The sequence below is a fragment of the Sphaerodactylus townsendi genome, linkage group LG08 (genome assembly GCF_021028975.2).
Source record: "Sphaerodactylus townsendi isolate TG3544 linkage group LG08, MPM_Stown_v2.3, whole genome shotgun sequence".
NCBI classification, from domain to species: Eukaryota; Metazoa; Chordata; class Lepidosauria; order Squamata; family Sphaerodactylidae; genus Sphaerodactylus; species Sphaerodactylus townsendi.
Genome location: NC_059432.1, coordinates 2494662 through 2516940, shown reverse-complemented (window position 1 = coordinate 2516940; position 22279 = coordinate 2494662). Strand labels below are relative to the sequence as shown.

Here is a 22279-nt window from a genome sequence, read left to right as displayed (position 1 = left end):
ACCAAACTTCACCAAACCTGGGTGGTATCATCAGGGGAGTCTCCTACTAATACCACCCAGATTTTGTAAAGTTTGGTCCAGAGAGTCCAAAGCTATGGACTCCCAAAGGGGGTGCCCCATCCCCCATTGTTTCCAATGGGAGCTAGTAGGAGATGGGGCTACACATTTGAGGGTCCATAACTTTGGCCCCCATGAACCAAACTTCACCAAACCTGGGTGGTATCATCAGGAGGGTCTCCTAAAGATACTGAGAAACTTTGGTGCTGCTAGCTTCACAATTGCACCCCCGACAGCAGGCACCCGCCCCCGGGGTAGGCCTAGACGTCTTCACCAGAAACATGCTGCAGTGAGGATGTTGGAACCTGGATGAAAAGGTGCCGATTCTTTTGAAACTTGGTCGTACCTAGATTAAATTTTCAGTGGGAATTCGGCCTTCGATCAGTGGTCACAGCTGAGTTGCGTTGGCCTTCAGCTAATTAACTTACTGATCTACTGCCTGAGAAGGCCAAAGAAAACAAAAAACGGTGTTTTAACATGAGAACCAAACTTTTCAAACATGTCTGCTGTTAGGCTAAGTTAGGCCTTTCTCCACACATCCTGTTCTTCCCCAATGCTCACTTTCCCCTTCCATTTAGAGCCATGGGAAAGTGTTAGGGGAATATGTGATGCTGTCGTACTCCGAGGCAAACCATCGGATCAGCGGCATTCCCTGTGCTCAGTCTGGCTATGAGCTTTCCAGGGCTTCAGACTTTCAACATACCTGCTACCTGATAGCCTTTTGAAAAGTACAGATAGCAAGACTGAGTGTAACCTCTATCTGTGGGTTCTGTGGGGCAGAATTTGGAATGAGTTTGCAACAACAAATTTTAAAAAAACAAAATGGTTTACTTTCTTAACATATAACATCAACATTTAACATCACACTTCAAAGTCCTGTTCAGGTTGCATTTCAAGTCCTTCTAGTTACAGTCTTCTGATATTGCCAAGTCCAATTCTTTCTGCAAGTGGGTTGGCTCCTGAAGACTCCAAGGGCTTGATGAACAGGATGCAACATGATGAAGGTTTCTGGGAGAACAAACACAAAAAACCCCTTAACAAGGTGTTAAGGGCTTATACAAATCAAGGTCCGAGTCTGGTAGCCTTGTCTCCTCCAAACTACATGAGCTCTGCAGCCTCTCGCTCCACCCCTTTCTGGGTCAACCCATTCTGACCATGGGGGTTACATTAGCATGAGATTTCTGCATGCGAATATGTTCTTTAGTGCAACCTTATAGTTGAGCTACGCCTGATTTTCATGCAGTTCAGGCAAAAGCATTGGAATCAGTTTGGGTAGGATTTTTCTGCATGTGTGCCCTCTCTAGGCATATTCACAGTTATGGAGGCAATTTATTTTCTTTCACTTGTGCCAGTGTGGTAGGGCTAAGAGTGCACAACTGACCCAAGGGCACCCAGCAACCTTCTGCGGTGTGAGACTTCAACCTGTGTTTCCCAGGTCCAAGTCCAACACCTGAGCCACCACACTATTGTGGCTCTCACGTTCCATTGTCGTATTTTGCTATATGCTTGACTGAGACTGTTGAGTAGATGGAATCTACGTGAGAGTTCAGTAATCAAATTGAATGGACTTGCCATTCAGAGAGAATGTTTCCCCGCATATTCGTTTATGGAAACCATTGCAATAGTCATCCTATGGGTATGCTGGGAAACGTCGATTCTTGGCAGTTCTACCCTTAAATCCTGGTTTATCTGCATATTTGCTATTCTCTCGTCGAGTTCCGAATCATTCATAAGGTATGGGTGCTTACGCGGCCTGGGACCTTCGTACCTTTGGGACCGTCTTACCCTATATGTCCCTGCACGGCCTCTACATTCGTCAGAGGCCAACTTGCTGGTGGTCCCTGGCCCCTCGATGATGCGGCTGGCTTCTACCCGGGCCAGGGCCTTTACAGCTCTGGCCCCTGCCTGGTGGAACACTCTCCCTCCAGCTGTCCGGGCCCTGCGGGATCTTGGAGAGTTCCGCAGGGCCTGTAAGACACCAAATTGTTCCACCGGGCTTTGGGGGGGGGGGCCACTGATGAGCGCCCCTGTCCCCCCTTTCCTTTCCCTTTTAAACTCTGGGTCTTAATACTTATGGGGGCCCTCCGCTCTCTTATCTTGTTTCCTTCCAGGGTGGGTTTATGAAGTTTTATGCTGGACGCCAATGTAATTTTGTTAATTTGCTGTTTTAATGGGGTTTTAATGTAATTGTTGTTTTATTGTGCTGTTCACCGCCCAGAGCCTTTCGGGGGAGGGGCGGTATATAAAATCAATTATTTATAAATAAATAAATAAATAAATAAATAAAGAAAGAAAGAAAGAAAGAAAGAAAGAAAGAAAGAAAGAAAGAAAGAAAGAAAGAAAGAAAGAAAGAAAGAATACCCTCTCCTTTCACCTTAGTGAACTACAAGACTGTTTCCTCTAAATAAGGAACACATTTCTGGTGCTGAAGGTTGAACAACAGCATATATTCCACACTGACACAAAAGTGCAGATTTTGATACAAGATTCAGCATTTTGGGATTTTCAGTGAAAGAGATAAGTTTATGGCAGGGGTCCCAAACCTTTTTGAGCCCTGGAGCACTTTTGGAATTTTAAGAAGAGGTGATGAGCGTCATCCCAAAATAGTTGCTGCTGGAGGTCAAGATGAATGGAATACCTCCCTCCTCATACCTCCTGAGGAGAAGGAAAGTCTGAAGGGGAAATGGGACCACACTGCCTAAGGAACAGTGGCGTAGCTAGGGGGTACAGGGGACTGGAGCCCCAAGTGCCACTTTCAGGGGGTGCATTGCAAGGTTGCCCTCCACAGCTGCTTCCCAGGGGATCAGTTGAATGGCAGCAAGTGGGGCTTGCCATGTCCCAATCTCCACATGGAGATCAGGAGCAGAGCCAGCCAGGCCTGCCTCCCCATCTCCATGTGGAATTTGGGCATGGGGCCAGGCTGGCATTCAGCTGCACCCTTGCCCCAAATTCCCAGGGAGTTTGGGGTGAGGGCACAGATGGGGGGCCAAGGTGCCCTAGGCACTGTTTTACGAAGCTATGGCCCCGCTAAGGAAATCCCACTTGTTTACTAGTCCTTCTGATCCTTCAGTGGAAAACCTCTTCATTTGGATGAGGGCAGCCAATAGCAAGCCCTACTTTACAACGGGCCCACCCGCTTTCTCAAAGGCTCAGAGGGTTCCAAGGGAAGTATTGGCAGATCCCATAGTACCCCCAAACGCCATGTTGGGGAGGTCTGACTTTTGGTTTCAAAGACAGATATGAAAACAAGTGGGCAATACCTGATAAAATCTTGGAAATGAGAAGATGCCTCATAAGGAAAAGACTCAGAGCCCTGCATGCAGTGGTGGGATACAAACATTTTAGTAACAGGTTCCCATGGTGGTGGGATTCAAACTGTGGCGTAGCACCAATGGGGCTGGGCAGGGCACGACGGGGGCGTGGCCGGGCATTCCGGAGGTGGGGCATTCCTGGGCGGGACTGTGGCAAGGACGCAGCCACTGTGCCGGTCCGTGGGTGGGAAACGAATGCACGCAGGCGCAGGCTGCCACGCACGCCCGTGCACCTCCTGCTAGACTGCTTCAAGCTCTGCGCGCTACTGCTGAGAGGAGGGGCGTAACTAAGGCAAAAATCACGTGGCAAAATCCCCAATTAGGAACCCCCTCTCGGCACACACAAATAATTAGTAACCTACTCTCAGGAACCTGTGAGAACCTGCTGGATCCCACCTCTGCCTGCATGTCTCCCTCTGTGTGACAAGCGGAAACAGATTAAACTGTGTAAAATCACACTTGATTTGCTTAACTTTTTTCAAGTTACAGCTTCCCTTTCATGGGATTTGGGTTCGCTTGCCATCAATTTGGGTTCGCTTGCCATTTATGTAGGGCAGAGTCTGCGCAGACGGGAAGGCATTTGGAAGTGACCCAGGGTCAGGGGCAGATTGGGAAGTAAAAACAGCTCATCCAGATCAAGCCAGGCTGAGCCTCCATGCTTGGCTCAGACCCGGCTGATCCTGAGCTGCTGCTCACTGGGTCAAAGCCAAGAGGCTCCTGCGGCATTGGTGACAATGGCCCTCCAGGGCATCAGCCCAGGGGGGAGGTTTTTCTGTAAATACAAGGGCCACTCTGCCCCTGCCCAGGGTACTCATATATTTCTACCATCTGCGGCAGGCACCGCAACTGGCCCCGTACCTCTCCCGTTCTGATCTAGCAACGGTGATCCATGCAACGGTCACCTCCAGGTTAGACTACTGTAACTCGCTCTACGCGGGCTTGCCTTTGGCCATGATCCGGAAATTAAAACTCATTCAGAATGCAGCAGCCAGGCTGCTTACCAGCAGTTCGAGCAGGGATCGAATTACACCGATCCATTACCATCTGCATTGGCTGCCGATTGAGTTCCGGATTATGTTTAAAGTGTTGGTTTTGATCTTCAAAGCCGTTGGCGGTCTCGGACCTGCATACCTGAGGGACCGCCTCTCCCCATATTGCCCCGGTAGACCCCTCCGCTCCTCGGAGGAGGACCTACTCGTGATCCCTGGCCCAAAAATGATCAGGCAGGGCCTCGACGAGGGGCAGGGCCTTTTCAGCTCTGGTCTCACCTGCGGGAACAGGCTCCCTTGGGACTGGGGTCCTGCGGGACTTACAGAGTTTCCGCAGGGCCTGCAAGACGGACCTGTTCCGCCAGGCGTTTGGCCAGCCTGGTTAAAAATACATCTACCATGTCATCTGGCCTCCCGTGGGCACATTTTTAAATGGGTTCTGTTTTTTATGTAATTAATATTTAAATTATGTTTTAATGTATGTTTTAACCTTGCTGTGAACCGCCCTGAGGCCTCAGGGGGAGGGCGGTATATAAAATTAATAAATGAAATAAATGAAATATATTTCCACCCAAGTAGGAAAAAGCAGCTAAGAAGCGTGATTTTTCAAGCAAGCCTTTATTGGCATAGACAACAGTACAACAATAATAAAAACGAATTAAAAAGCATATACAAAACAGGAAATAAATGTTAGGTCGAAGGAAATCTACTGGCGTTTGGTAATTTCCAGGAGAAAGTCTGCCACTATCATACAGAGAGAAGGATCAGGGTTGTCCAACAAGTAGTGTAATCTAATTAAATCGGGGAGATGAGGTAAATGTAAAGAAGTAAGATTCACATACTTGGATCTGATTTCCTTGAATCTGAGACAGTGTAGTAATTGGTGGGCCAGAGATTCAACTGAGCCATCGTTACATGGGCACAATCTTTTAGCCTTTTCTTGCTTATTAAATCTGCCATGCAACAAGGCAGAAGGCATAACATTAAACCTGGCAAGCATTATGGCTCTCCTTTGAACGGGGTTTATTAAGCAATACAGGTAGTGTGCCAAGTGGCCCCGTTCAAATGGGAGAGAAAAATACAGGGGGGAGCACGTTTTCTTGGCTGCGGTGATTAGGGTAGAGAACTCTCTATCCAATAGTTGAGCTTTTAATTTCCTCTTCTTAATTTTGAAGCGTGATTTTGAGTAGGACGCTGGTGATAAACAGATTAGACCCTATTTTCTTTCCCTCTGCTGAAATTCTTAGGCAAAAATGGCCCCTTGCTTCGGGCCTAGTTTGGCTTCAAGTTAGCATTTGCTCTCCTCAAACACAGCAACCCCAGGCCTGTTTCAGATCTTTCTCAAACATCCAAGAAATGGTCAACAACGCCTCGGTTTGCCCTGAACTGGACCTGGCCCGAATGTGCAGCTGATCCACTTCTGTCAGGAAGCTGGATCTCCCCAGATAACGTTCAATGAGTATGACAGGCTGTAATCATTATTGACTTCTAAAATGTTTATTTAGTGAATAATTCAGTGTTTTTGGTAAGTTAAGATGATGTGATTATATTCCTAATGTTGGGGTCATGGTCAGTGGTGGGATCCAAAATTTTTAGTAACAGGTTCCCATGGTGGTGGGATTCAAACTGTGGCGTAGCACCAATGGGGCTGGGCGGGGCATGACGGGGCGTGGCCAGGCATTCCTGGGTGGGGCTGTGGCAAGGACGCAGCCACTGCTCTGGTCCTTGGGCGGGAAATTAATGCACGCAGGCGCAGGCTGCCACACACTCCGGTGCACCTCCTGCTAGACTGCTTCAAGCTCTGCGCACTACTGCTGAGAGGAGGGGTATAACTAAGGCAAAAATCGCGTGGCAAAATCACCCATTAGTAACCCCCTCTCGGCACACACAAATAATTAGTAACCTACTCTCGGGAACCTGTGAGAATTTGCTGGATCCCACCTCTGGTCCTGGTGGAAAGACAGAAAAAAAGACCGATTAAGTCTTTTGGTGTCTGGCAAGGTATATGGCTATGTGCTGTTTGGTTGTGTGGTGAGATGAAGAAGAAAACGGAGTTGATGAGCTGTTGATGAGGGAGATTGAGGGTAGGACTACCAGACCCAACTAGGAATGGAGGGTACCCCACTTTGACCACCGTCTGCCCAGCACTATTCCGCAGGCCAGCGGGGATTTTACCAGCCAAAAAATGAGGCCTAGGCCTCATAACCATTGGCATATTGTCACCATTTCTGGAAGTGATGTAATCACATTGCTGATGATGTTGGAAACACGGTCATATTAGGGCAAAATACTATGTCAAAAACAGCTTCTACCGTAAAGTTTTTGCCCAAAGACCAGAGCGTCTCACACACCGTCAGTGATGTCATGATGTCACTTCTGGAAGTGGGGTCAATGTGCCTGTGTTGCGCCCTGTGCCCTGTGTTGCGCCGCCTGCATTGGTTACCGGTTGAATTCCGAATCATCTTCAAGGTGTGGGTATTGACCTTTAAGGCCTTACGCGGCCTGGGACCCTCGTACCTTCGGGACCGCATTACCCCATACGTCCCTATTCGGCCTCTGCGTTCAGCAGAGGCCAATTTACTGGAGATCCCTGGCCCCTCAATGACGCGACTGGCCTCCACTCGGGCCAGGGCCTTTGCGGCTCTATCCCCTGCCTGGTGGAACACTCTCCCACCAGCTGTCCGGGCCCTGCGGGACCTTGGAGAGTTCCGCAGGGCCTGTAAGACCGAGTTGTTCCACCGGGCCTTCGGAGAGACCAGCCGCTGAGGATGCCCTGCCCCCCCTTGCTCTACAGGGGTCCCTAACATCATCGGGACCCGCTATTTTCTCCTGGGAGAGTTGCATATGGGTTTGTGGGACATTGTTTAGAATGTAATTGTTTTTAACTTATATGTATGTTTTTATATATGATATTGTACTGTTCACCGCCCTGAGCCCTTCGGGGATAGGGCGGTATATTAAATCAAATAATAAACAAACAAACAAACAAATAAATAAATAAAGGCCTAGACCTCAGTTTATGACGGGGATGATCTACGGAATCACCTCCCTCCTCCACTGGTTGCCAGGGGGTACCTGACAGCCCTAGTTGAGGGAGATTCTGAAAAAAGGGGGTAAAAGAAAGGTGTGGTAAAAAAAAGTGTTCCTAAACACTATGAGAAACTCCCATGAAGAGGACACAGTTTCACAACGAACGGGTTTGGATCTGCATGCAAATTTCAAGTGGGGATTCGACCGGAGTGTGATGGAATATCCTGTTTTGAGGGTTTTAAACAGAGGCTGGATGGCCATCTTTCAAGCGTTCTTTGGTTGTGTATTGCTACATGGCTGAAGGTTGACCTAGGAGCACAACTGTTTTTTCTTACACTAGATAGTTTCCAAACTGAATTTCAAGTTTCACTTGAATGGCTCTTCTTTAAATAGTCCTTCTCTCTGGATATCAGGATCTCATGTGATCTTAGTTGTGCTCCTAGAAGAGTAAGAAAAAGAATACTTTGTACAACAATTATTGGCTTGACAAAGGACTGCCGAAATAAAAACCTAATCTAGAGGTTTTATAGCCATACCTGACGGTGTACTTACTAAACATTTTTTGTATATTTGTGATAGTAAGATAATGTTAAAATGATACTCACCTAGTGAGTTGGAGTACGCATGGGTGTAATATTTGTGACAGTACCTGTTGTACACCTGCCTTGATTATTATGGTGGATAACCGAACTGAAGAGGCAGCCGATGTCTTAACCAAACTAATTTCAGAATGTTCTATTGTTTTCAGTATTCTCGACTTTCGAAGCAATACGGAATGGACCTATATCTAAAGAAAGAGTTTCTACAGTACACCGGATCTGTCAAGGAGCGAGGTGTGCTTTACCTTCTGTTGTCCTTACAGCAGGTAGGGAAACCTGTGGGGTAAAATGTGAGTATCGGAGCAAAAGAGCTGTTTCCTAAATGAGTTTGAGACCTTTGTATCCTCAACTTTCAATCATGCAGCTTTTAAGTGAGAAAGAGAAATTTTCCCCAAAGGAGTCACCAATTGACAAAATCGCCTAAGGTGGATTATCCAGAGCAACCAAATAAGGGGATCAAACAGACCAAACAAAGGCTCATTCCACACATGCAGAATAATGCACTTTCAAATGGCTTTCAGTGCTCTTTGAAGCTGTGCGGAATAGCAAAATCCACCTGCAAACAGTTGTGAAAGTGGTTTGAAAATGCATTATTTTGCGTGTGTGGAAGGGGCCAAAGATTGCTTATCTTGTTTTGTCCATAAAAGTCTTGTCCTATCCATGAAAGTCAAATTACTGGTTCTCACAAGCTTAATTTTGCCTAGGGGCCATGCAGGGAAGGGAGCTGGAGTTTAATCATTTAACTTCCATTTAGTATCACTGGGCCTTTCCCCACTTACCATAAGCCCCGCACTACTCTCCTCAAGTAGCGCGGGGTCCCCTGGCACTCCCCACTACAGGGGCGGCGACAACGCAGCTGCCCCGACGCTGCCGCGCCCCCTCAGCGCGCGTCATTCCTGGCGCTCTTGTAAACGGCGCCTTTTGATGACCCCGCGCAGAGCGCAGGGTCGTGGGGACGCCCAGGTGCACGCCAGAAATGATGCGCGCTGAGAGCAGCACGCGGCATAGGGGGGATCGTGGTGAGTGGGGAAACGCCCACTATTTGAAACTGTGTTCCTTGCTTTTTTTGGTATTAGCATTTTAATTTGCGTTTTTAGATAGAATGAGACTCATTATCTTCCTCTTACCTGTTTGGGCGCTCAAGATTTGAACCTTGTTTCTTTCTCTGTGTTTCTTCTGGGCCCCAAATTCTGCCAGTGCATCACTTACCAATCTATGGTGATTTCCGCACAACAGAAATGAAATGTCTTGCAGATGGTTTAAAAAGCATTTTGGGGAAGAAGCTCACACAGCTCGCTTCCCTAAAACATCTTCAAAATGTTTTATTTCTCTCAATCTGGGGCCCCTTCCGCACACGCAAAATAATGCGTTTTCAAACCACTTTCACAACTGTTTGCAAGTGGATTTTGCCATTCTGCACAGCTTCAAAGAGCACTGAAAGCAGTTTGAAAGTGCATTATTCTGCATGTGCGGAATGAGCCTGGGTTTTGAAAATTGCCAAACTAGCTGAGCGAGCAAAAGCAGGCAGGAAACACTTTATTTCTCCCACCCAAGCCTCTTACTTTCATTTTCACAATTTGTGCCCGCCATTTTTGTTGTGCTGCAGCAGAGATTCTCTGAAGGTTCCTCGTGGAGGTTTCCTCTGCTTGCAGCTCTTCTGCATGCTATTTCCCTGTAAAAAGTAGATGAATAAAGTTTGTTTTGCCTAGCGATCCTGTGCATGTGTCATTTTTCCTCTTTTTTTGAGGGGGATGTCTGTGAAGCTATGGCAACACAATTAGAGAAGCTGCAATACGTGCATATTTGTGTTGCCATACCTTTGCAGACATCCCCCCTCAAAACAAAAAAGGAAAAAGAACACATGTGTGCAGTGGTGGGATCCAAAAATTTTAGTAACAGGTTCCCATGGTGGTGGGATTCAAACTGTGGCGTAGTGCCAGTGGGGCTGGGGGGGGCACGATGGGGGCGGGGCGGGGCATTCCAGGGACAGGGCATTCCTGGGCGGGGCTGTGGCAAGGACGCAGCCGCTGCGCCGGTCCTTGGGCGGGAAACGAATGCACGCAGGCGCAGGCTGCCACGCACACCGGTGCACCTCCTGCTAGACTGCTTCAAGTTCTGCGCACTACTGCTGAGAGGAGGGGCATAACTAAGGCAAAAATCACGTGGCAAAATCACCAATTAGTTACCCCCTCTCGGCACACACAAATAATTAGTCACCTACTCTCGGGAACCTGTGAGAACCTGCTGGATCCCACCTCTGCATGTGCGGGATTGCTAGGCAAAACAAATTTTACTCATCCGCTTTTTACATGGAAATCGTGCGTAGATGAGCTGCAAGCACAGGAAATCTCAGTAGAAAACCTTCACCAAATGGAGGAGGCACGGAGAATCTCTGCAGCACCACGTGGGCACAACTGTGAAGCTGACAAAGAACTCCATGCAGTAGCTGAGGGAAAAGATCTGTTTTGGCTGGCAAAGACAGCTGTGAATCACCATGGGCTGCAGTTCCCTTGTAGTTTCCTCATGGTTCAAGTTCAAAGACCAATTATTGGCTTCCCATTGGATTCTCCAGCATTCATAATTATTTATTTGTTTGTTTGATTGATTTTATAGACCGCCCACCTCCGAAGAGTTGACTATACATGTGTGAATTTTACATGTGTGTGTATATATATAACAAACAATGAACCGGGTTATATATATATGAACAGAGAGAGAGATGGGATCAACCTTATGTGTATGCTTGTATCTATATCTATGTATACATGTACCTATATCCATACTCATATGTGGGTGTGAAGTGCTTTCAAGTCACTGCCGACTTATGGCAATCCAGTTTGGTTTTCAAGGCAAGAGGCATTCAGAGGTAGTTTGCCAGAGGCAGGTCTGCATAGAGACCCAAGTTGGTGGTATCCCATCCAAGTCTTAACCTGGGCCAACCCTGCTTAGCTTCCGAGACCATCCAGGTCAGAACATAAAAACACACACATTCACACACGTACACATATATTCATATAGTCATGCACAAACATATTCGGGCACATGTGCGCGCGCGCGCGCGCACACACACACACATATATGGTTGATCCCATCTACAATTATGACAGATTTATGCATTTTTAGTATTTAGCGACTATAATCTTTTCTCTGCATTTTTTGTGTTTTTACACTTGGAACTCATGTATATTTCAAATTTCCTTCTGTGACTAAGTATATTCATGCTTTTCCAATTTTTTTTATTGTTGCACATCAACGTTGCTGGTTTGTTTCCCCACCTCCCATTCTTCTTCTGGTTCAACCCAACACTTGGAGTAGTTCCAGAGATGGTGACTGGCTGTCCCCAAATATGATCTGAGCTCCGAAGATAATTTCTTATCCCCGATTGTCAACCTAGTCAAGGATTGTCATTGGAGGAAATAGGGCCAATGACTTCCAGTAGCCCATATCTGCAGAGGCTTCCTTTCCGCCCAGCCCCTGCCGTTTCCTATCTCTCCTCAAACTAGCCCTATAGTAGGACTAGTTGCTAACCGGAGTTCTTTGTTCAACTCTTCATATTCTGTAGGAGCAGCAAAGAAAAGGGGTGATCGTTGCCTCAGACAGTAACTTCACCATGGCGGTGGCCTATCATGCCACGGAGCACCACATTCCCGTGTTTGTCATCATGCCCACCAGTACCTCTCCCACCAAAGTAAAAACGTGTCGTGAATACGGTGCCATGGTCATTTCCTACGGTGCCTCGAGTAGAGAATCCCAGCTGCATGCCAGAAGGCTGGCACAGGAAAACAGCTATCTGTACCTTGAAGAGTAAGTGCGCATTTTACTGTTACTAGATACATCCTCCCTGCCCCTCCCAACACTTAAACTGAGTTCATCTGGAAGAGTGTGGTTTTTCATGAGAAGTTTGGCTTGCTTTGGATTAAAGCCAAGGGAACGTTGTGCTCATCAAAACTTTCACAAAGGTTGTCAGTGTCAGGCTCTTGAACGTGGAAATAACAGAGACCGTAGAAAGGCCCAAAGCAGTTTATTTCTACAATGCGTAGAGTAACAGAGAAAGCTGAATCTAAGCTCTCCGCTTAGATCCCGCAATTATATCCTTCAATTCCCCCCCCCCATTTGATTCCCACCAAATATGTTTCACAAAGTGTATAACATTTGCACTACAGAGCTTCAAGAGACCTGGGAACGTTCGCACCTTCCCGCAGGAGGGCTGGCGCCAGGGAATTGCCAGGGAGGGGAGAGGGAAACCGGAAAGCATTTACAGGAAACATTTGCAATCTCCACACAGCAAGACATCTAAACACTGACAGGCATGGACCTGACAGTCAGAAGTTTGCCCTGACTTGGATGACCCAGGTTAGCCCAATCTCGTCAGATCTCAGAAGCTAAGCCTGGTCGTCTTGGGTTGGTACTTGGACAAGAGACTGCCCAGGAAGTACAGGATGGCTTCACAGAGGCAGGCAATGGCTAACTACCTCTATTTGGTTCTGCCCTTGAAAACCCCATGAAGGGTCACCATTAGATAGCTGGAACTAGATAGCACTTTTCACCACTGCCAGCCAAGATGAGGGTTGGGTGCATTCAAAGTTTTTTTGAAAAAACTACAAAAGGACCAGAGACCAGGCGTGGAGTGAGGGGGAACTGCACCAGGGGCATGCACCCCTGCCGTGGCACCGCCAGCCCCCGGCCCTCCACACCCCCTCCACACCCTGGCCACGCCCCTGCACCGGTGCACACCCTTGACGCTACGCCACTGACTAGAGATGCATATTTTCAACAAAAGTTGGGGAATTCAGATGAATGAGTAGATGGTGGCAGCAGATCATTATAATATTTCAGTGGGCTTTTGCACATTCTCACGTTCCTTGTGTCTATCTTCCTGTTTCTTCAGAGGTTTTTTTTTTTCAATTTCACATGTACTTTGCTCCCTCTAGTAATTGATTTGACACCACACAGCTTCAAATGGAACTGAAAACCTTTTGTTTAAATCTGCAGGGACATACCCTTCATTTAAAGCTGTGTGATGCTGAATCAACAACTAGAGGGACCAAAACACGCGTGGAACTGAAAACCGCCCACCCCTGAAGAAGCAGGAAGTTAAACACGAGGAACGTGAGGATGTGGAAAAGTCTACTGCTATGGCAATCTAGCAATTAGCAAATAGTCCTAAACGGCCTCTGGTGACCCAGAAGGAAATGACATCAGGGGCGGGGGGTTGGGGGGGGCAGGATTTGAGACCAATACAGTACCGGGGAAATTGCCATGCTGATACTTGCCCACCGTTGTGAATGCCTCTGCCTGGATGAAGAACTATTGGTGTGTGGAAGCAGCCTGGAAAATTCAAAGAAAAACTGAAAATGCACAAAGAAATAAACATTTATTATCTTTGGACCCTGCTCCCTCCAGAGTCCTTGAGAGGACTGTTAAACCCCAGCAGTGGCGTAGGAGGTTAAGAGCTCCTGTATCTAATCTGGAGGAACCGGGTTTGATTCCCAGCTCTGCTGCCTGAGCTGTGGAGGCTTATCTGGGGAATTCAGATTGGCCTGTGCACTCCCACACACACCAGCTGGGTGACCTTGGGCTAGTCACAGTTCTTCGGAGCTCTCTCAGCCCCACCTACCTCACAGGGTGTTTGTTGTGAGGGGGGAAGGGCAAGGAGATTGTCAGCCCCTTTGAGTCTCCTACAGGAGAGAAAGGGGGGATATAAATCCAAACTCTTCTTCTTCTTCTACCTGTTAAACCCAGTAGCAATAGTAGTCCAACCTGCTGGAACTTAAAAGTGCTGGCATGAAGATTCTGCCGGAAAGCACCCTCTGCTGCCCAAGACAGTGCGGTTTAACCGAGTTTCTGAAGTTTTGGGAGAAGAAACTGCTTGGAGAATTCTCAGGTGCTGGTCAAGGACATGGCTGATTCTCATTGAATTAAGGACTGCCAGCCTCCAGGTGAGTCCTGGAGATCTCCTGGAATCACAACTGATCTCCAGACCAGGTCCCTTGGAGAAAATGGCTGCCCTGGAGGGTGGACTCCAGAGCTGATGTCTCTCCTCTCTCCAAACCCCGTCCACCCCAGATTCTGTTCTCAAAATGTCCAAGAATTTCACAACTTGACAACTCTAACTACAGTTGCTGAGCTTGCAGTTTTGTAAATAAAGGGAGGTTTCCAAGAGTTCCCGTGAGTTTCCAAGATTCAAACAGAAACCCTTCTGAGCATAATTAAAGGGAAAAGGTTTGTGATCACTCGAAGAGTGACAACAAATGCTGGGATTCATTGGAGCCAGGAATGATCAGCCGGCGTCAGCCTGTGAGTCAGTTTCCATTATGCAGTTCTGTATTCCAGGCATGGAGTTACTCCGCAGCTGTCCAAGAAACCAAATCCGGTTTGGGCTTTGTGAGAAAGAACAGTCTTGACTCTTAATCCCTCTCCCTTCTTTGCAAGCAGGACAGGCCTTTGGCTTGTTTGTTCATACGAAAAACGCTTCCCAAAGTTCCATCACACCCTGATGAGACAATGACCTTTTACTGCACTCACGGCTCTGCCCCGCACAGAATGCAGATTCTCTTTGGGGCAGTCTTTTTTCATTCATTCATTCATTCATTCATTCATTCATTCATTCATTCATTCATTCATTCATTCATTCATTCGATTTGATAAACCGCCCTACCCCCCGAAGGGCTCAGGGCGGTGTACAACAGAACAGCAGCAAACACAGTAAAAACAAATCGAATAATCCCAGTTAGAAGAAGAAGAGGAGGAGGAGGAGGAGGGGGAGGAGGAGGAGGAGGAGGAGGAGGAGGAGGAGGAGTTTGGATTTATATCCCCCCTTTCTCTCCTGTAGGAGACTCAAAGGGGCTGACAATCTCCTTGCCCTTCCCCCCTCACAACAAACACCATGTGAGGTAGGTGGGGCTGAGAGAGCTCCGAGAAGCTGTGACTAGCCCAAGGTCACCCAGCTGGCATGTGTGGGAGTGCACAGACTAATCTGAATTCCCCAGAGAAGCCTCCACAGCTCAGGCGGCAGAGCTGGGAATCAAACCCGGTTCCTCCAGATTAGATACACGAGCTCTTAACCTCCTACGCCACTGCTGCTCTGTTAAAAATAATACAAAACCTTAAAACTATAGCAGTAATAACCTTTGGTTAAGGACACCTTATCCCCCCTCTCATACTCATCACGCCGCAGATCCAACAATCGCTGTTTGCAAGAGCAGGCAAAGGCGAACCTTTCCCCCTGTTTTGCAGGGAAAACGAAACAGATGGCCCTGCGTTACACTTTCCTCGGTGTTTTTTTGGCTCCACCCCACCTCCTTCACTCTATGTCAGTGGTGGCGAACCTTTGGCACTCCAGATGTTATGGACTACAATTCCCATCAGCCCCTGCTAGCATGGCCAATTGGCCATGCTGTGAAAACTGATAAAATGTAATTATCTAGTCTAAATTCCTACATCTATAATCCACCTTGCCAATGACGGGGAGGTCTTTTTTGTTCTTTGAGAATGTGGGTGTGTCATTCAGTTGGTGGGACCACATTAAAGCTAGTGAAATACTGCTAGGTCTAATACAAGAAACAAAGTTGGGTGCTCAGATGCATGTTGGGGGTTGCACAGAGATGACCTTTCAATTCAGCCCTGCACAGCCCTAGTGGTGAGGGCTGCTATCTTGGAGGGCTTTAAGAGGGGAGTGGACATGTTCACGGAGCGTAGGGCTATTCATGTTGGATACTAGCCATGATGCATACCTGTTCTCTCCAGTACCAGTGGAGCATGCCTACTACATTGGGTGCTGGGAAACACAGGCAGGACAATGCTAGTGCAATAATCTTGTTTGTGGGCTTCCTAGAGGCACCTGATTGGCCACTGTGTGAACAAGCTACTGGACGTGATGGGCCTTGGTCAGATCGGCAATGGCTTTTCTTATGTTCTTATGAGCTTAGCCTTGGGGAAGGGCCATCTTGAATTGATATTAAGAGGCTGCTGGGGCAGGCTAGGGCGTGGCGTAGGAGGTTAAGAGCTAATCTAATCTGGAGGAACCGGGTTTGATTCCCAGCTCTGCCACCTGAGCTGTGGAGGCTTCTCTGGGGAATTCAGATTAGCCTGTGCACTCCCACACATGCCAGCTGGGTGACCTTGGGCTAGTCACAGCTTCTCGGAGCTCTCTCAGCACCACCTACCTCACAGGGTGTTTGTTGTGAGGGGGGAAGGGCAAGGAGATTGTCAGCCCCTTTGAGTCTCCTGCAGGAGAGAAAGGGGGGATATAAATCCAAACTACTCCTCCTCCTCCTCCTCCTCTGCTGCTTCTTCTTCTTCTTCTTCTTCTTCTTCTTCTTCTTCTTCTTCTTCTTCTTCTTCTTCTTCTTCTTCTTCTTCTTCTTCTTCTTCTTCTTCTTCTTCTTCATTCAAAGCAGCTTCGGTAGTATGAAGATTCCATGTGCCTTGTTTCCGAGGATCAAAAGGAGAGGTCATTTTTTTTCCTGTGCAAATCCCTGAATGGAAAATACACCACATCTACTATCCACAATAAGCACGACCTATTGAGCTGCCTCAAGATGAGCTCATGTTTCCTTCCTGCCAGCCATGAATGAGAAGGGATAATTATCCTGGATCCTAATTTGAATTCTCCACCCGATGAAACAATGGAATATGGTTATCCAAAAGCTATTTTGCAATTTTTTTCCCCATTGCCATCCTGCAGGTTAACAAAAGGAAAGTCGCTTTTTAGAAACATCTCTCTCCAGATTTTTCACCCCTAACAAGGTCTTCCTTTCTTAAAGTCTTGTTTCCCCAGTGTTCACTCCTAATTTGCTGACTCGGTTTTACCGATTGAGCTATAGGCTGCCTTAAATCCTCCTCGGAGCCTTCAGGGAGGTCCTCCAAGTGTGAGGATTAGGTATCCAATTTTGGCTGTAGGTCATGGAAAGACTGGCGTGGTTTTGGTCTGCTCTCCAATTCGCTCTGAACTGAAAGCTCTAATTTCCTGAAAATTGCTCACTTAGAATGCTAAACGTCTTCTGCCTTCATCATGGAGCAAAATGAAGATCTGAAGCTATATTGTTTCTTCTGCTTACATTTTGGACAAGAACAGAAAACAGTTGACTAAGAAGACGAGTAAAATTGTTCAGAACGCCCCACAAAGCCAGAACTGACATTTTTGATAGCCATTTCTACATTTAGTTGATTTTGTTAAAAAATTAACATAGCCGCCAAGAAACTTAGAAGGTTCCCAACAGGAGAAAAATGTAGGGAGTGGACATCAGCAGATTTAATTTAAATTATATTTATGCTACCATTCAGCCATGACCTCTCTATCCAGGGGACACTGAGAACCGTAGCTCTGCAGAAAAGTTTGTAGGGCTCTCCAACAAAGAATCATCCTTCGTTCCCCCGCCCCCCAATACTGTCAGCCCTGTAATTGTTAAAGGCTTTCACGGCCGGAATTACTAGGATGTTGTGGGTTTTCCGGGTTGTATGGCCATGTTCCAATAGTATTTTCTCCTGCATCTGTGACTGGCATCTTCAGAGGATCTGATGACAGTAGAGCAAGTGGAGTATATATACCTGTGAGGCCAGAACTCAAGTCCGGCCTGCGCAGCTGTTTTGAGAAACGATATGTTAGAAACAAATTCCCCAAAAAGCAAAAGACATCTGACATCAGAAACAAACAGACAGTTTTTACTTAGCAGAATATAGAAGATTACAGAAGGAAACCCCTCCTGGGTGCTCTCGAAAGAGAGAGACACGCCCACCATAGGAAAGACCTTAGTCTTTATAGATACAAAGAATACATACATCATACAATCATCCCCATAAGATCCACGTACATAATCCATACCCCTTTCACGTGCTATAAGCATGAACCGTAAAATCCCATTGGATAATTCTGTCTCCTTGTCACATTAAGACAGCCTCTATTCTACGTGTCACATTCCTTCTGTTATTCAAACGCTGCATGCTCTTAGCTCATGTCCCTCTACCCATATGCAAACGGCTGCAATAAAACTAACTTCTGTTTCCAAGAAAAACCTGTTTTCTAAATTTGCTCCTGAAGAGAGATATACCTCTTCAGGGAATGCAGGTTGACATTCTTTAAGATCATAAAACTTCCCTTTTCCCAGTTTGAAATGATTTAACTTTAAAAGATTATACAAACATTGATTCTAACACAATTATACCAGTAAATATGAATCTCTCATTATCATTTCTCTGTGTTCATTTAACATATACAGAAAAACACTTTTTCCATGGTTCTAACCCCAAAACAAAGTTATAAAGTATATGTCTGCTGTCACGTTGGCCCTTTAGTGACAAGATCTTAAAGATGTTTATCTTTGCTTGCCTGCATAATCACTGACAAGCTTCTAACATGCACTTTTGACCTGCTGTTTACATGCAGGCCTGCTGGTCTGTTATACAAAAACCCCATTTTGATTCTTCAAATCTTTGGTTCATACAACTTAATCAAATACAAATTGTAGGCATTCTGGTATATCTCCACATACCTGTGAGATACCCGGGGGGGGAGAAAGAACCATTCGCAATTGTTAAAAAGGTTAAGGGTGCAGTTTGCAAGCGTGATTTGCATGTGTTAAGTGGAATTTCCCCATTTTAGCATTTATATGTAACACTGCATAATCAATTAGTAAGGGCATTTGCAGAGCAGTTTGCCCGTGCATTTAAGTACTCACTTACACTCAATTGTATTGCTTCCTGCAGAGAGGTACCCTGAGTTTGGATGGTGTTCATTAACCATAGTCTTGATTCTGGTATTTTTAAGTGCTGGTAGCCAAATGTTGTTCATGTTCATAGTTTCTTCTTTCCAGTTGAAATTGTCCATGTGCTTCAGCAAAAGAATGAAACAGATACAGAGCCCCACCCCCAGAGGCCAGGGGGCAAGGCTTGGGAGCAGCAGTGGCGTAGGAGGTTAAGAGCTCGTGCATCTAATCTGGAGGAACCGGGTTTGATTCCCAGCTCTGCCGCCTGAGCTGTGGAGGCTTATCTGGGGAATTCAGATTAGCCTGCACACTCCCACACACGCCAGCTGGGTGACCTTGGGCTAGTCACAGCTTCTCGGAGCTCTCTCAGCCCCACCTACCTCACAGGGTGTTTGTTGTGAGGGGGGAAGGGCAAGGAGATTGTCAGCCCCTTTGAGTCTCCTACAGGAGAGAAAGGGGGGATATAAATCCAAACTCCTCCTCCTCTTCTTCTTCTTCTTCTTCTTCTTCTTCTTCTTCTTCTTCTTCTTCTTCTTGGCGGCATGCGGCCTAGGAGCTAGCCTGCTGCCGTGGCGCCGGTCCAAGCCCTGCCCCAAAGCCCTGCCCTCCCCCGGCCTCCCTGCTGGCTCCCTGGCTCCTATAAATGGGGCAGGGGGCACGGGGAGCCGGGCGGGGGGTTGGGTTAGGCTTATGGAGGTGGTCATGTCCCCAGGTGCAGTTTAGTGCTTGTATGGCACTGAGAAGGGGGTCTTTCTTGAAGAACCGGAACTCCTTTAACAACACACTTACGTAAGTTGTATTCTTCATTCTTTTCAGGTGACGAAAAATTGGAGTGTTCTATATTGCTCCTAAGTAAATCTTTTCTTTCTGCTTGCTTCTGCAGAGAAGACAATGCTGCGTATCTATCTGGGTTGGGAACCATGGGAATGGAAATTTATGAACAAGTGCCAAAACTGGACGCGGTCATCTTCCCAGCAGGGGTGCATTGTGGACTGCTAGCGGGCTCGGCTGTGGCCCTGAAACATTTGAACCCAAATATTTTTGTGATTGTAAGCATTTTTTATGACTTCGTCTGATGTGTGTTGGAGACCATGAGCTCTTTACATCTTGGATCAAACTGAATGAGTATCGCGACCCCAGTCAACAAAGGAAATGGCAGCTCCCATAGAAAAGCAAATAAGAATGTCTCCAAATACTTGATTTGTATTTCTCCCCAAAACATGCACCCCAATTCAGTTTTAGCTGTGCTTTAAAGGGGGATAGGGGTTGTGCCGCACCACAAAGTGTTAAAACCAGTGGTGGGATCCAAAAATTTTAGTAACAGGTTCCCATGGTGGTGGGATTCAAACTGTGGCGTAGCGCCAATGGGGCTGGGCGGGGCACAACGGGGGCGTGGCCAGGCATTCCTGGTCGGGGCTGTGGCAAGGACGCAGCCGCTGCGCCGGTCCTTGGGCGGGAAACGGATGCACGCAGGCGCAGGCTGCCACACACGCCGGTGCACCTGCTGCTAGGCTGCTTCAAGTTCTGCGCGCTACTGCTGAGAGGAGGGGCGTTACTAAGGCAAAAATCACATGGCAAAATCACCAATTCGTAACCCCCTCTCGGCACACACACATAATTAGTAACCTACTCTCAGGAACCTGTGAGTACCTGCTGGATCCCACCTCTGGTTAAAACATGACAAGAACCCTGCTGGACCAAAGCACTGGTCCATCTAGTCCAGCAACCTGTTTCTTACAGCTGCCAATTGGTATACATTGCAAATATTAACCTGGCAAGTCAAGAAAGAGTTGTAGCTGCCCCTTTTTAGGTACTCTATTGGGGAGGAACTTCATTTGCATGGAGGAAAATTTAATCCTTTGAACTTCCACTTGTGAGCTGAGAAAATGGCGCCGATGAGGAAGCGCAGGGAAGGCAGAGAGGCATGGGAAACGGCGTCAAAGTCGTAAAGGAACCACACAGGCAAACGAAGCCATTTTGAAAACGTTTCAACGAAAGAATCGTTTCAAAAGGGCATTCATTTAAAATGTTGTGAGGGTGGAAGAAACCGTTTGGGGGTTAAAACAATGTAGAACTCCAGTTTTATTTTCTGCCCGAAAACATTTTAAAGTGTCTGTGCGGAAAGGGCTAATGTCTAGTGTACGAAGAAGAACAGAAGAGGACCCTGCAGGTGGCAGCAAGAGGGTAGTCGAATAGGATAGTTAACTCAGTACCTTCTTTTCTGTAAGTGTCATTTCTTGTCTCTCTTGTGGGGCAATATTCTGCTTCTTCTCACAGTCACAGTAACATAGCTAGGAATCTATCCATCTTTTCTCTAGCAGCAGTGGCGTAGGAGGTTAAGAGCTCGTGTATCTAATCTGGAGGAACCGGGTTTGATTCCCAGCTCTGCCACCTGAGCTGTGGAGGCTGATCTGGGGAATTCAGATTAGCCTGTGCACTCCCACACACGCCAGCTGGGTGACCTTGGGCTAGTCACAGCTTCTCGGAGCTCTCTCAGCCCCACCTACCTCACAGGGTGTTTGTTGTGAGGGGGGAAGGGCAAGGAGATTGTCAGCTCCTTTGAGTCTCCTGCAGGAGAGAAAGGGGGGATATAAATCCAAACTCTTCTTCTTCTTCTTCTTCTTCTTCTTCTTCTTCTTCTTCTTCTTCTTCTTCTTCTTCTTCTTCTTCTTCTTCTTCTTCTTCTTCTTCTTCTTCTTCTTCTTCTTCTTCTATAAGCAAGTATGGGAATTCCTGAATATCTACTTGATCTGTTTGTGCACCTGTGTTGTGTTAATTACTTGGCCAACACAACCCACGTCTGAATATCTCTTGAAAACCCTATAGGGTTGCTAAACATTAACTGCAACTTGACAGCACTTTCCTCAACCATATAATATTAAATATTTTACATAAATACATATGGGTGTTATATATTTATATATTAAGGATTCCTCACGGTTACCAACATATCTTCAGTGGAATATATCTTTCTGCAAACACGAGAGACATAACTTAATAGAAGTGCAATGTTGTTATTGTGCTTAGATGTAATATAGGGGAAATGGTTTCAAACTGTATCCTACAGAATTCTGGGCCTCCCCAGCAGCCTGAGAGAAGTCCTTCTGTAAGAAAACAGCTCATAGTTGACAGAATTCCCTGAAGGACTCTTTTGCCTCACAGTCTTCCCTGCAGAGGCACAACCACAAAGGAAGGGTGAAAACATTGTAGGATACGCAATCATTTCCACACAAGAGATGTCAGTAAATCTGGCCAGTTCCCTCTCTGAACTCTCTACACTAGAGTAGAACCCAAAACCTTCTTGGAAACTCCTTCATGAAGATGTGTGGGAGCACCTTGGTAGACAAGTCAATGTGAAAAAGATTCTTGAGATATAGACAACTTGAAAAACGACTGAAGCAAGGTGACCAATACTGCTTGGAATCAGACACCCTTCGTGCACAGCCGTTTTTTGGCAAGGCTGTGCGGTCTCCCCATGGCCCCTTCCGCACACGCAAAATAATGCGTTTTCAAACCACTTTCACAACTGTTTGCAAGTGGATTTTGCCATTCCGCACAGCTTCAAAGAGCACTGAAAGCAGTTTGAAAGT

General features: G+C 46.8%; 1 protein-coding gene across 1 annotated transcript in view; it reads left to right on the top strand.

Annotated features, from left to right (window-relative positions):
• Positions 1-22279, top strand: part of LOC125437826 (L-threonine dehydratase catabolic TdcB-like) — a 61981-nt gene that overhangs the window by 19995 nt on the left and 19707 nt on the right. Inside the window, exons 4-6 of the mRNA XM_048505836.1 lie at positions 8136-8252; positions 11549-11790; positions 19573-19738. Of these exons, the coding sequence (XP_048361793.1) occupies positions 8136-8252; positions 11549-11790; positions 19573-19738 (525 nt within the window). The remainder of the gene's footprint in view (positions 1-8135; positions 8253-11548; positions 11791-19572; positions 19739-22279) is intronic.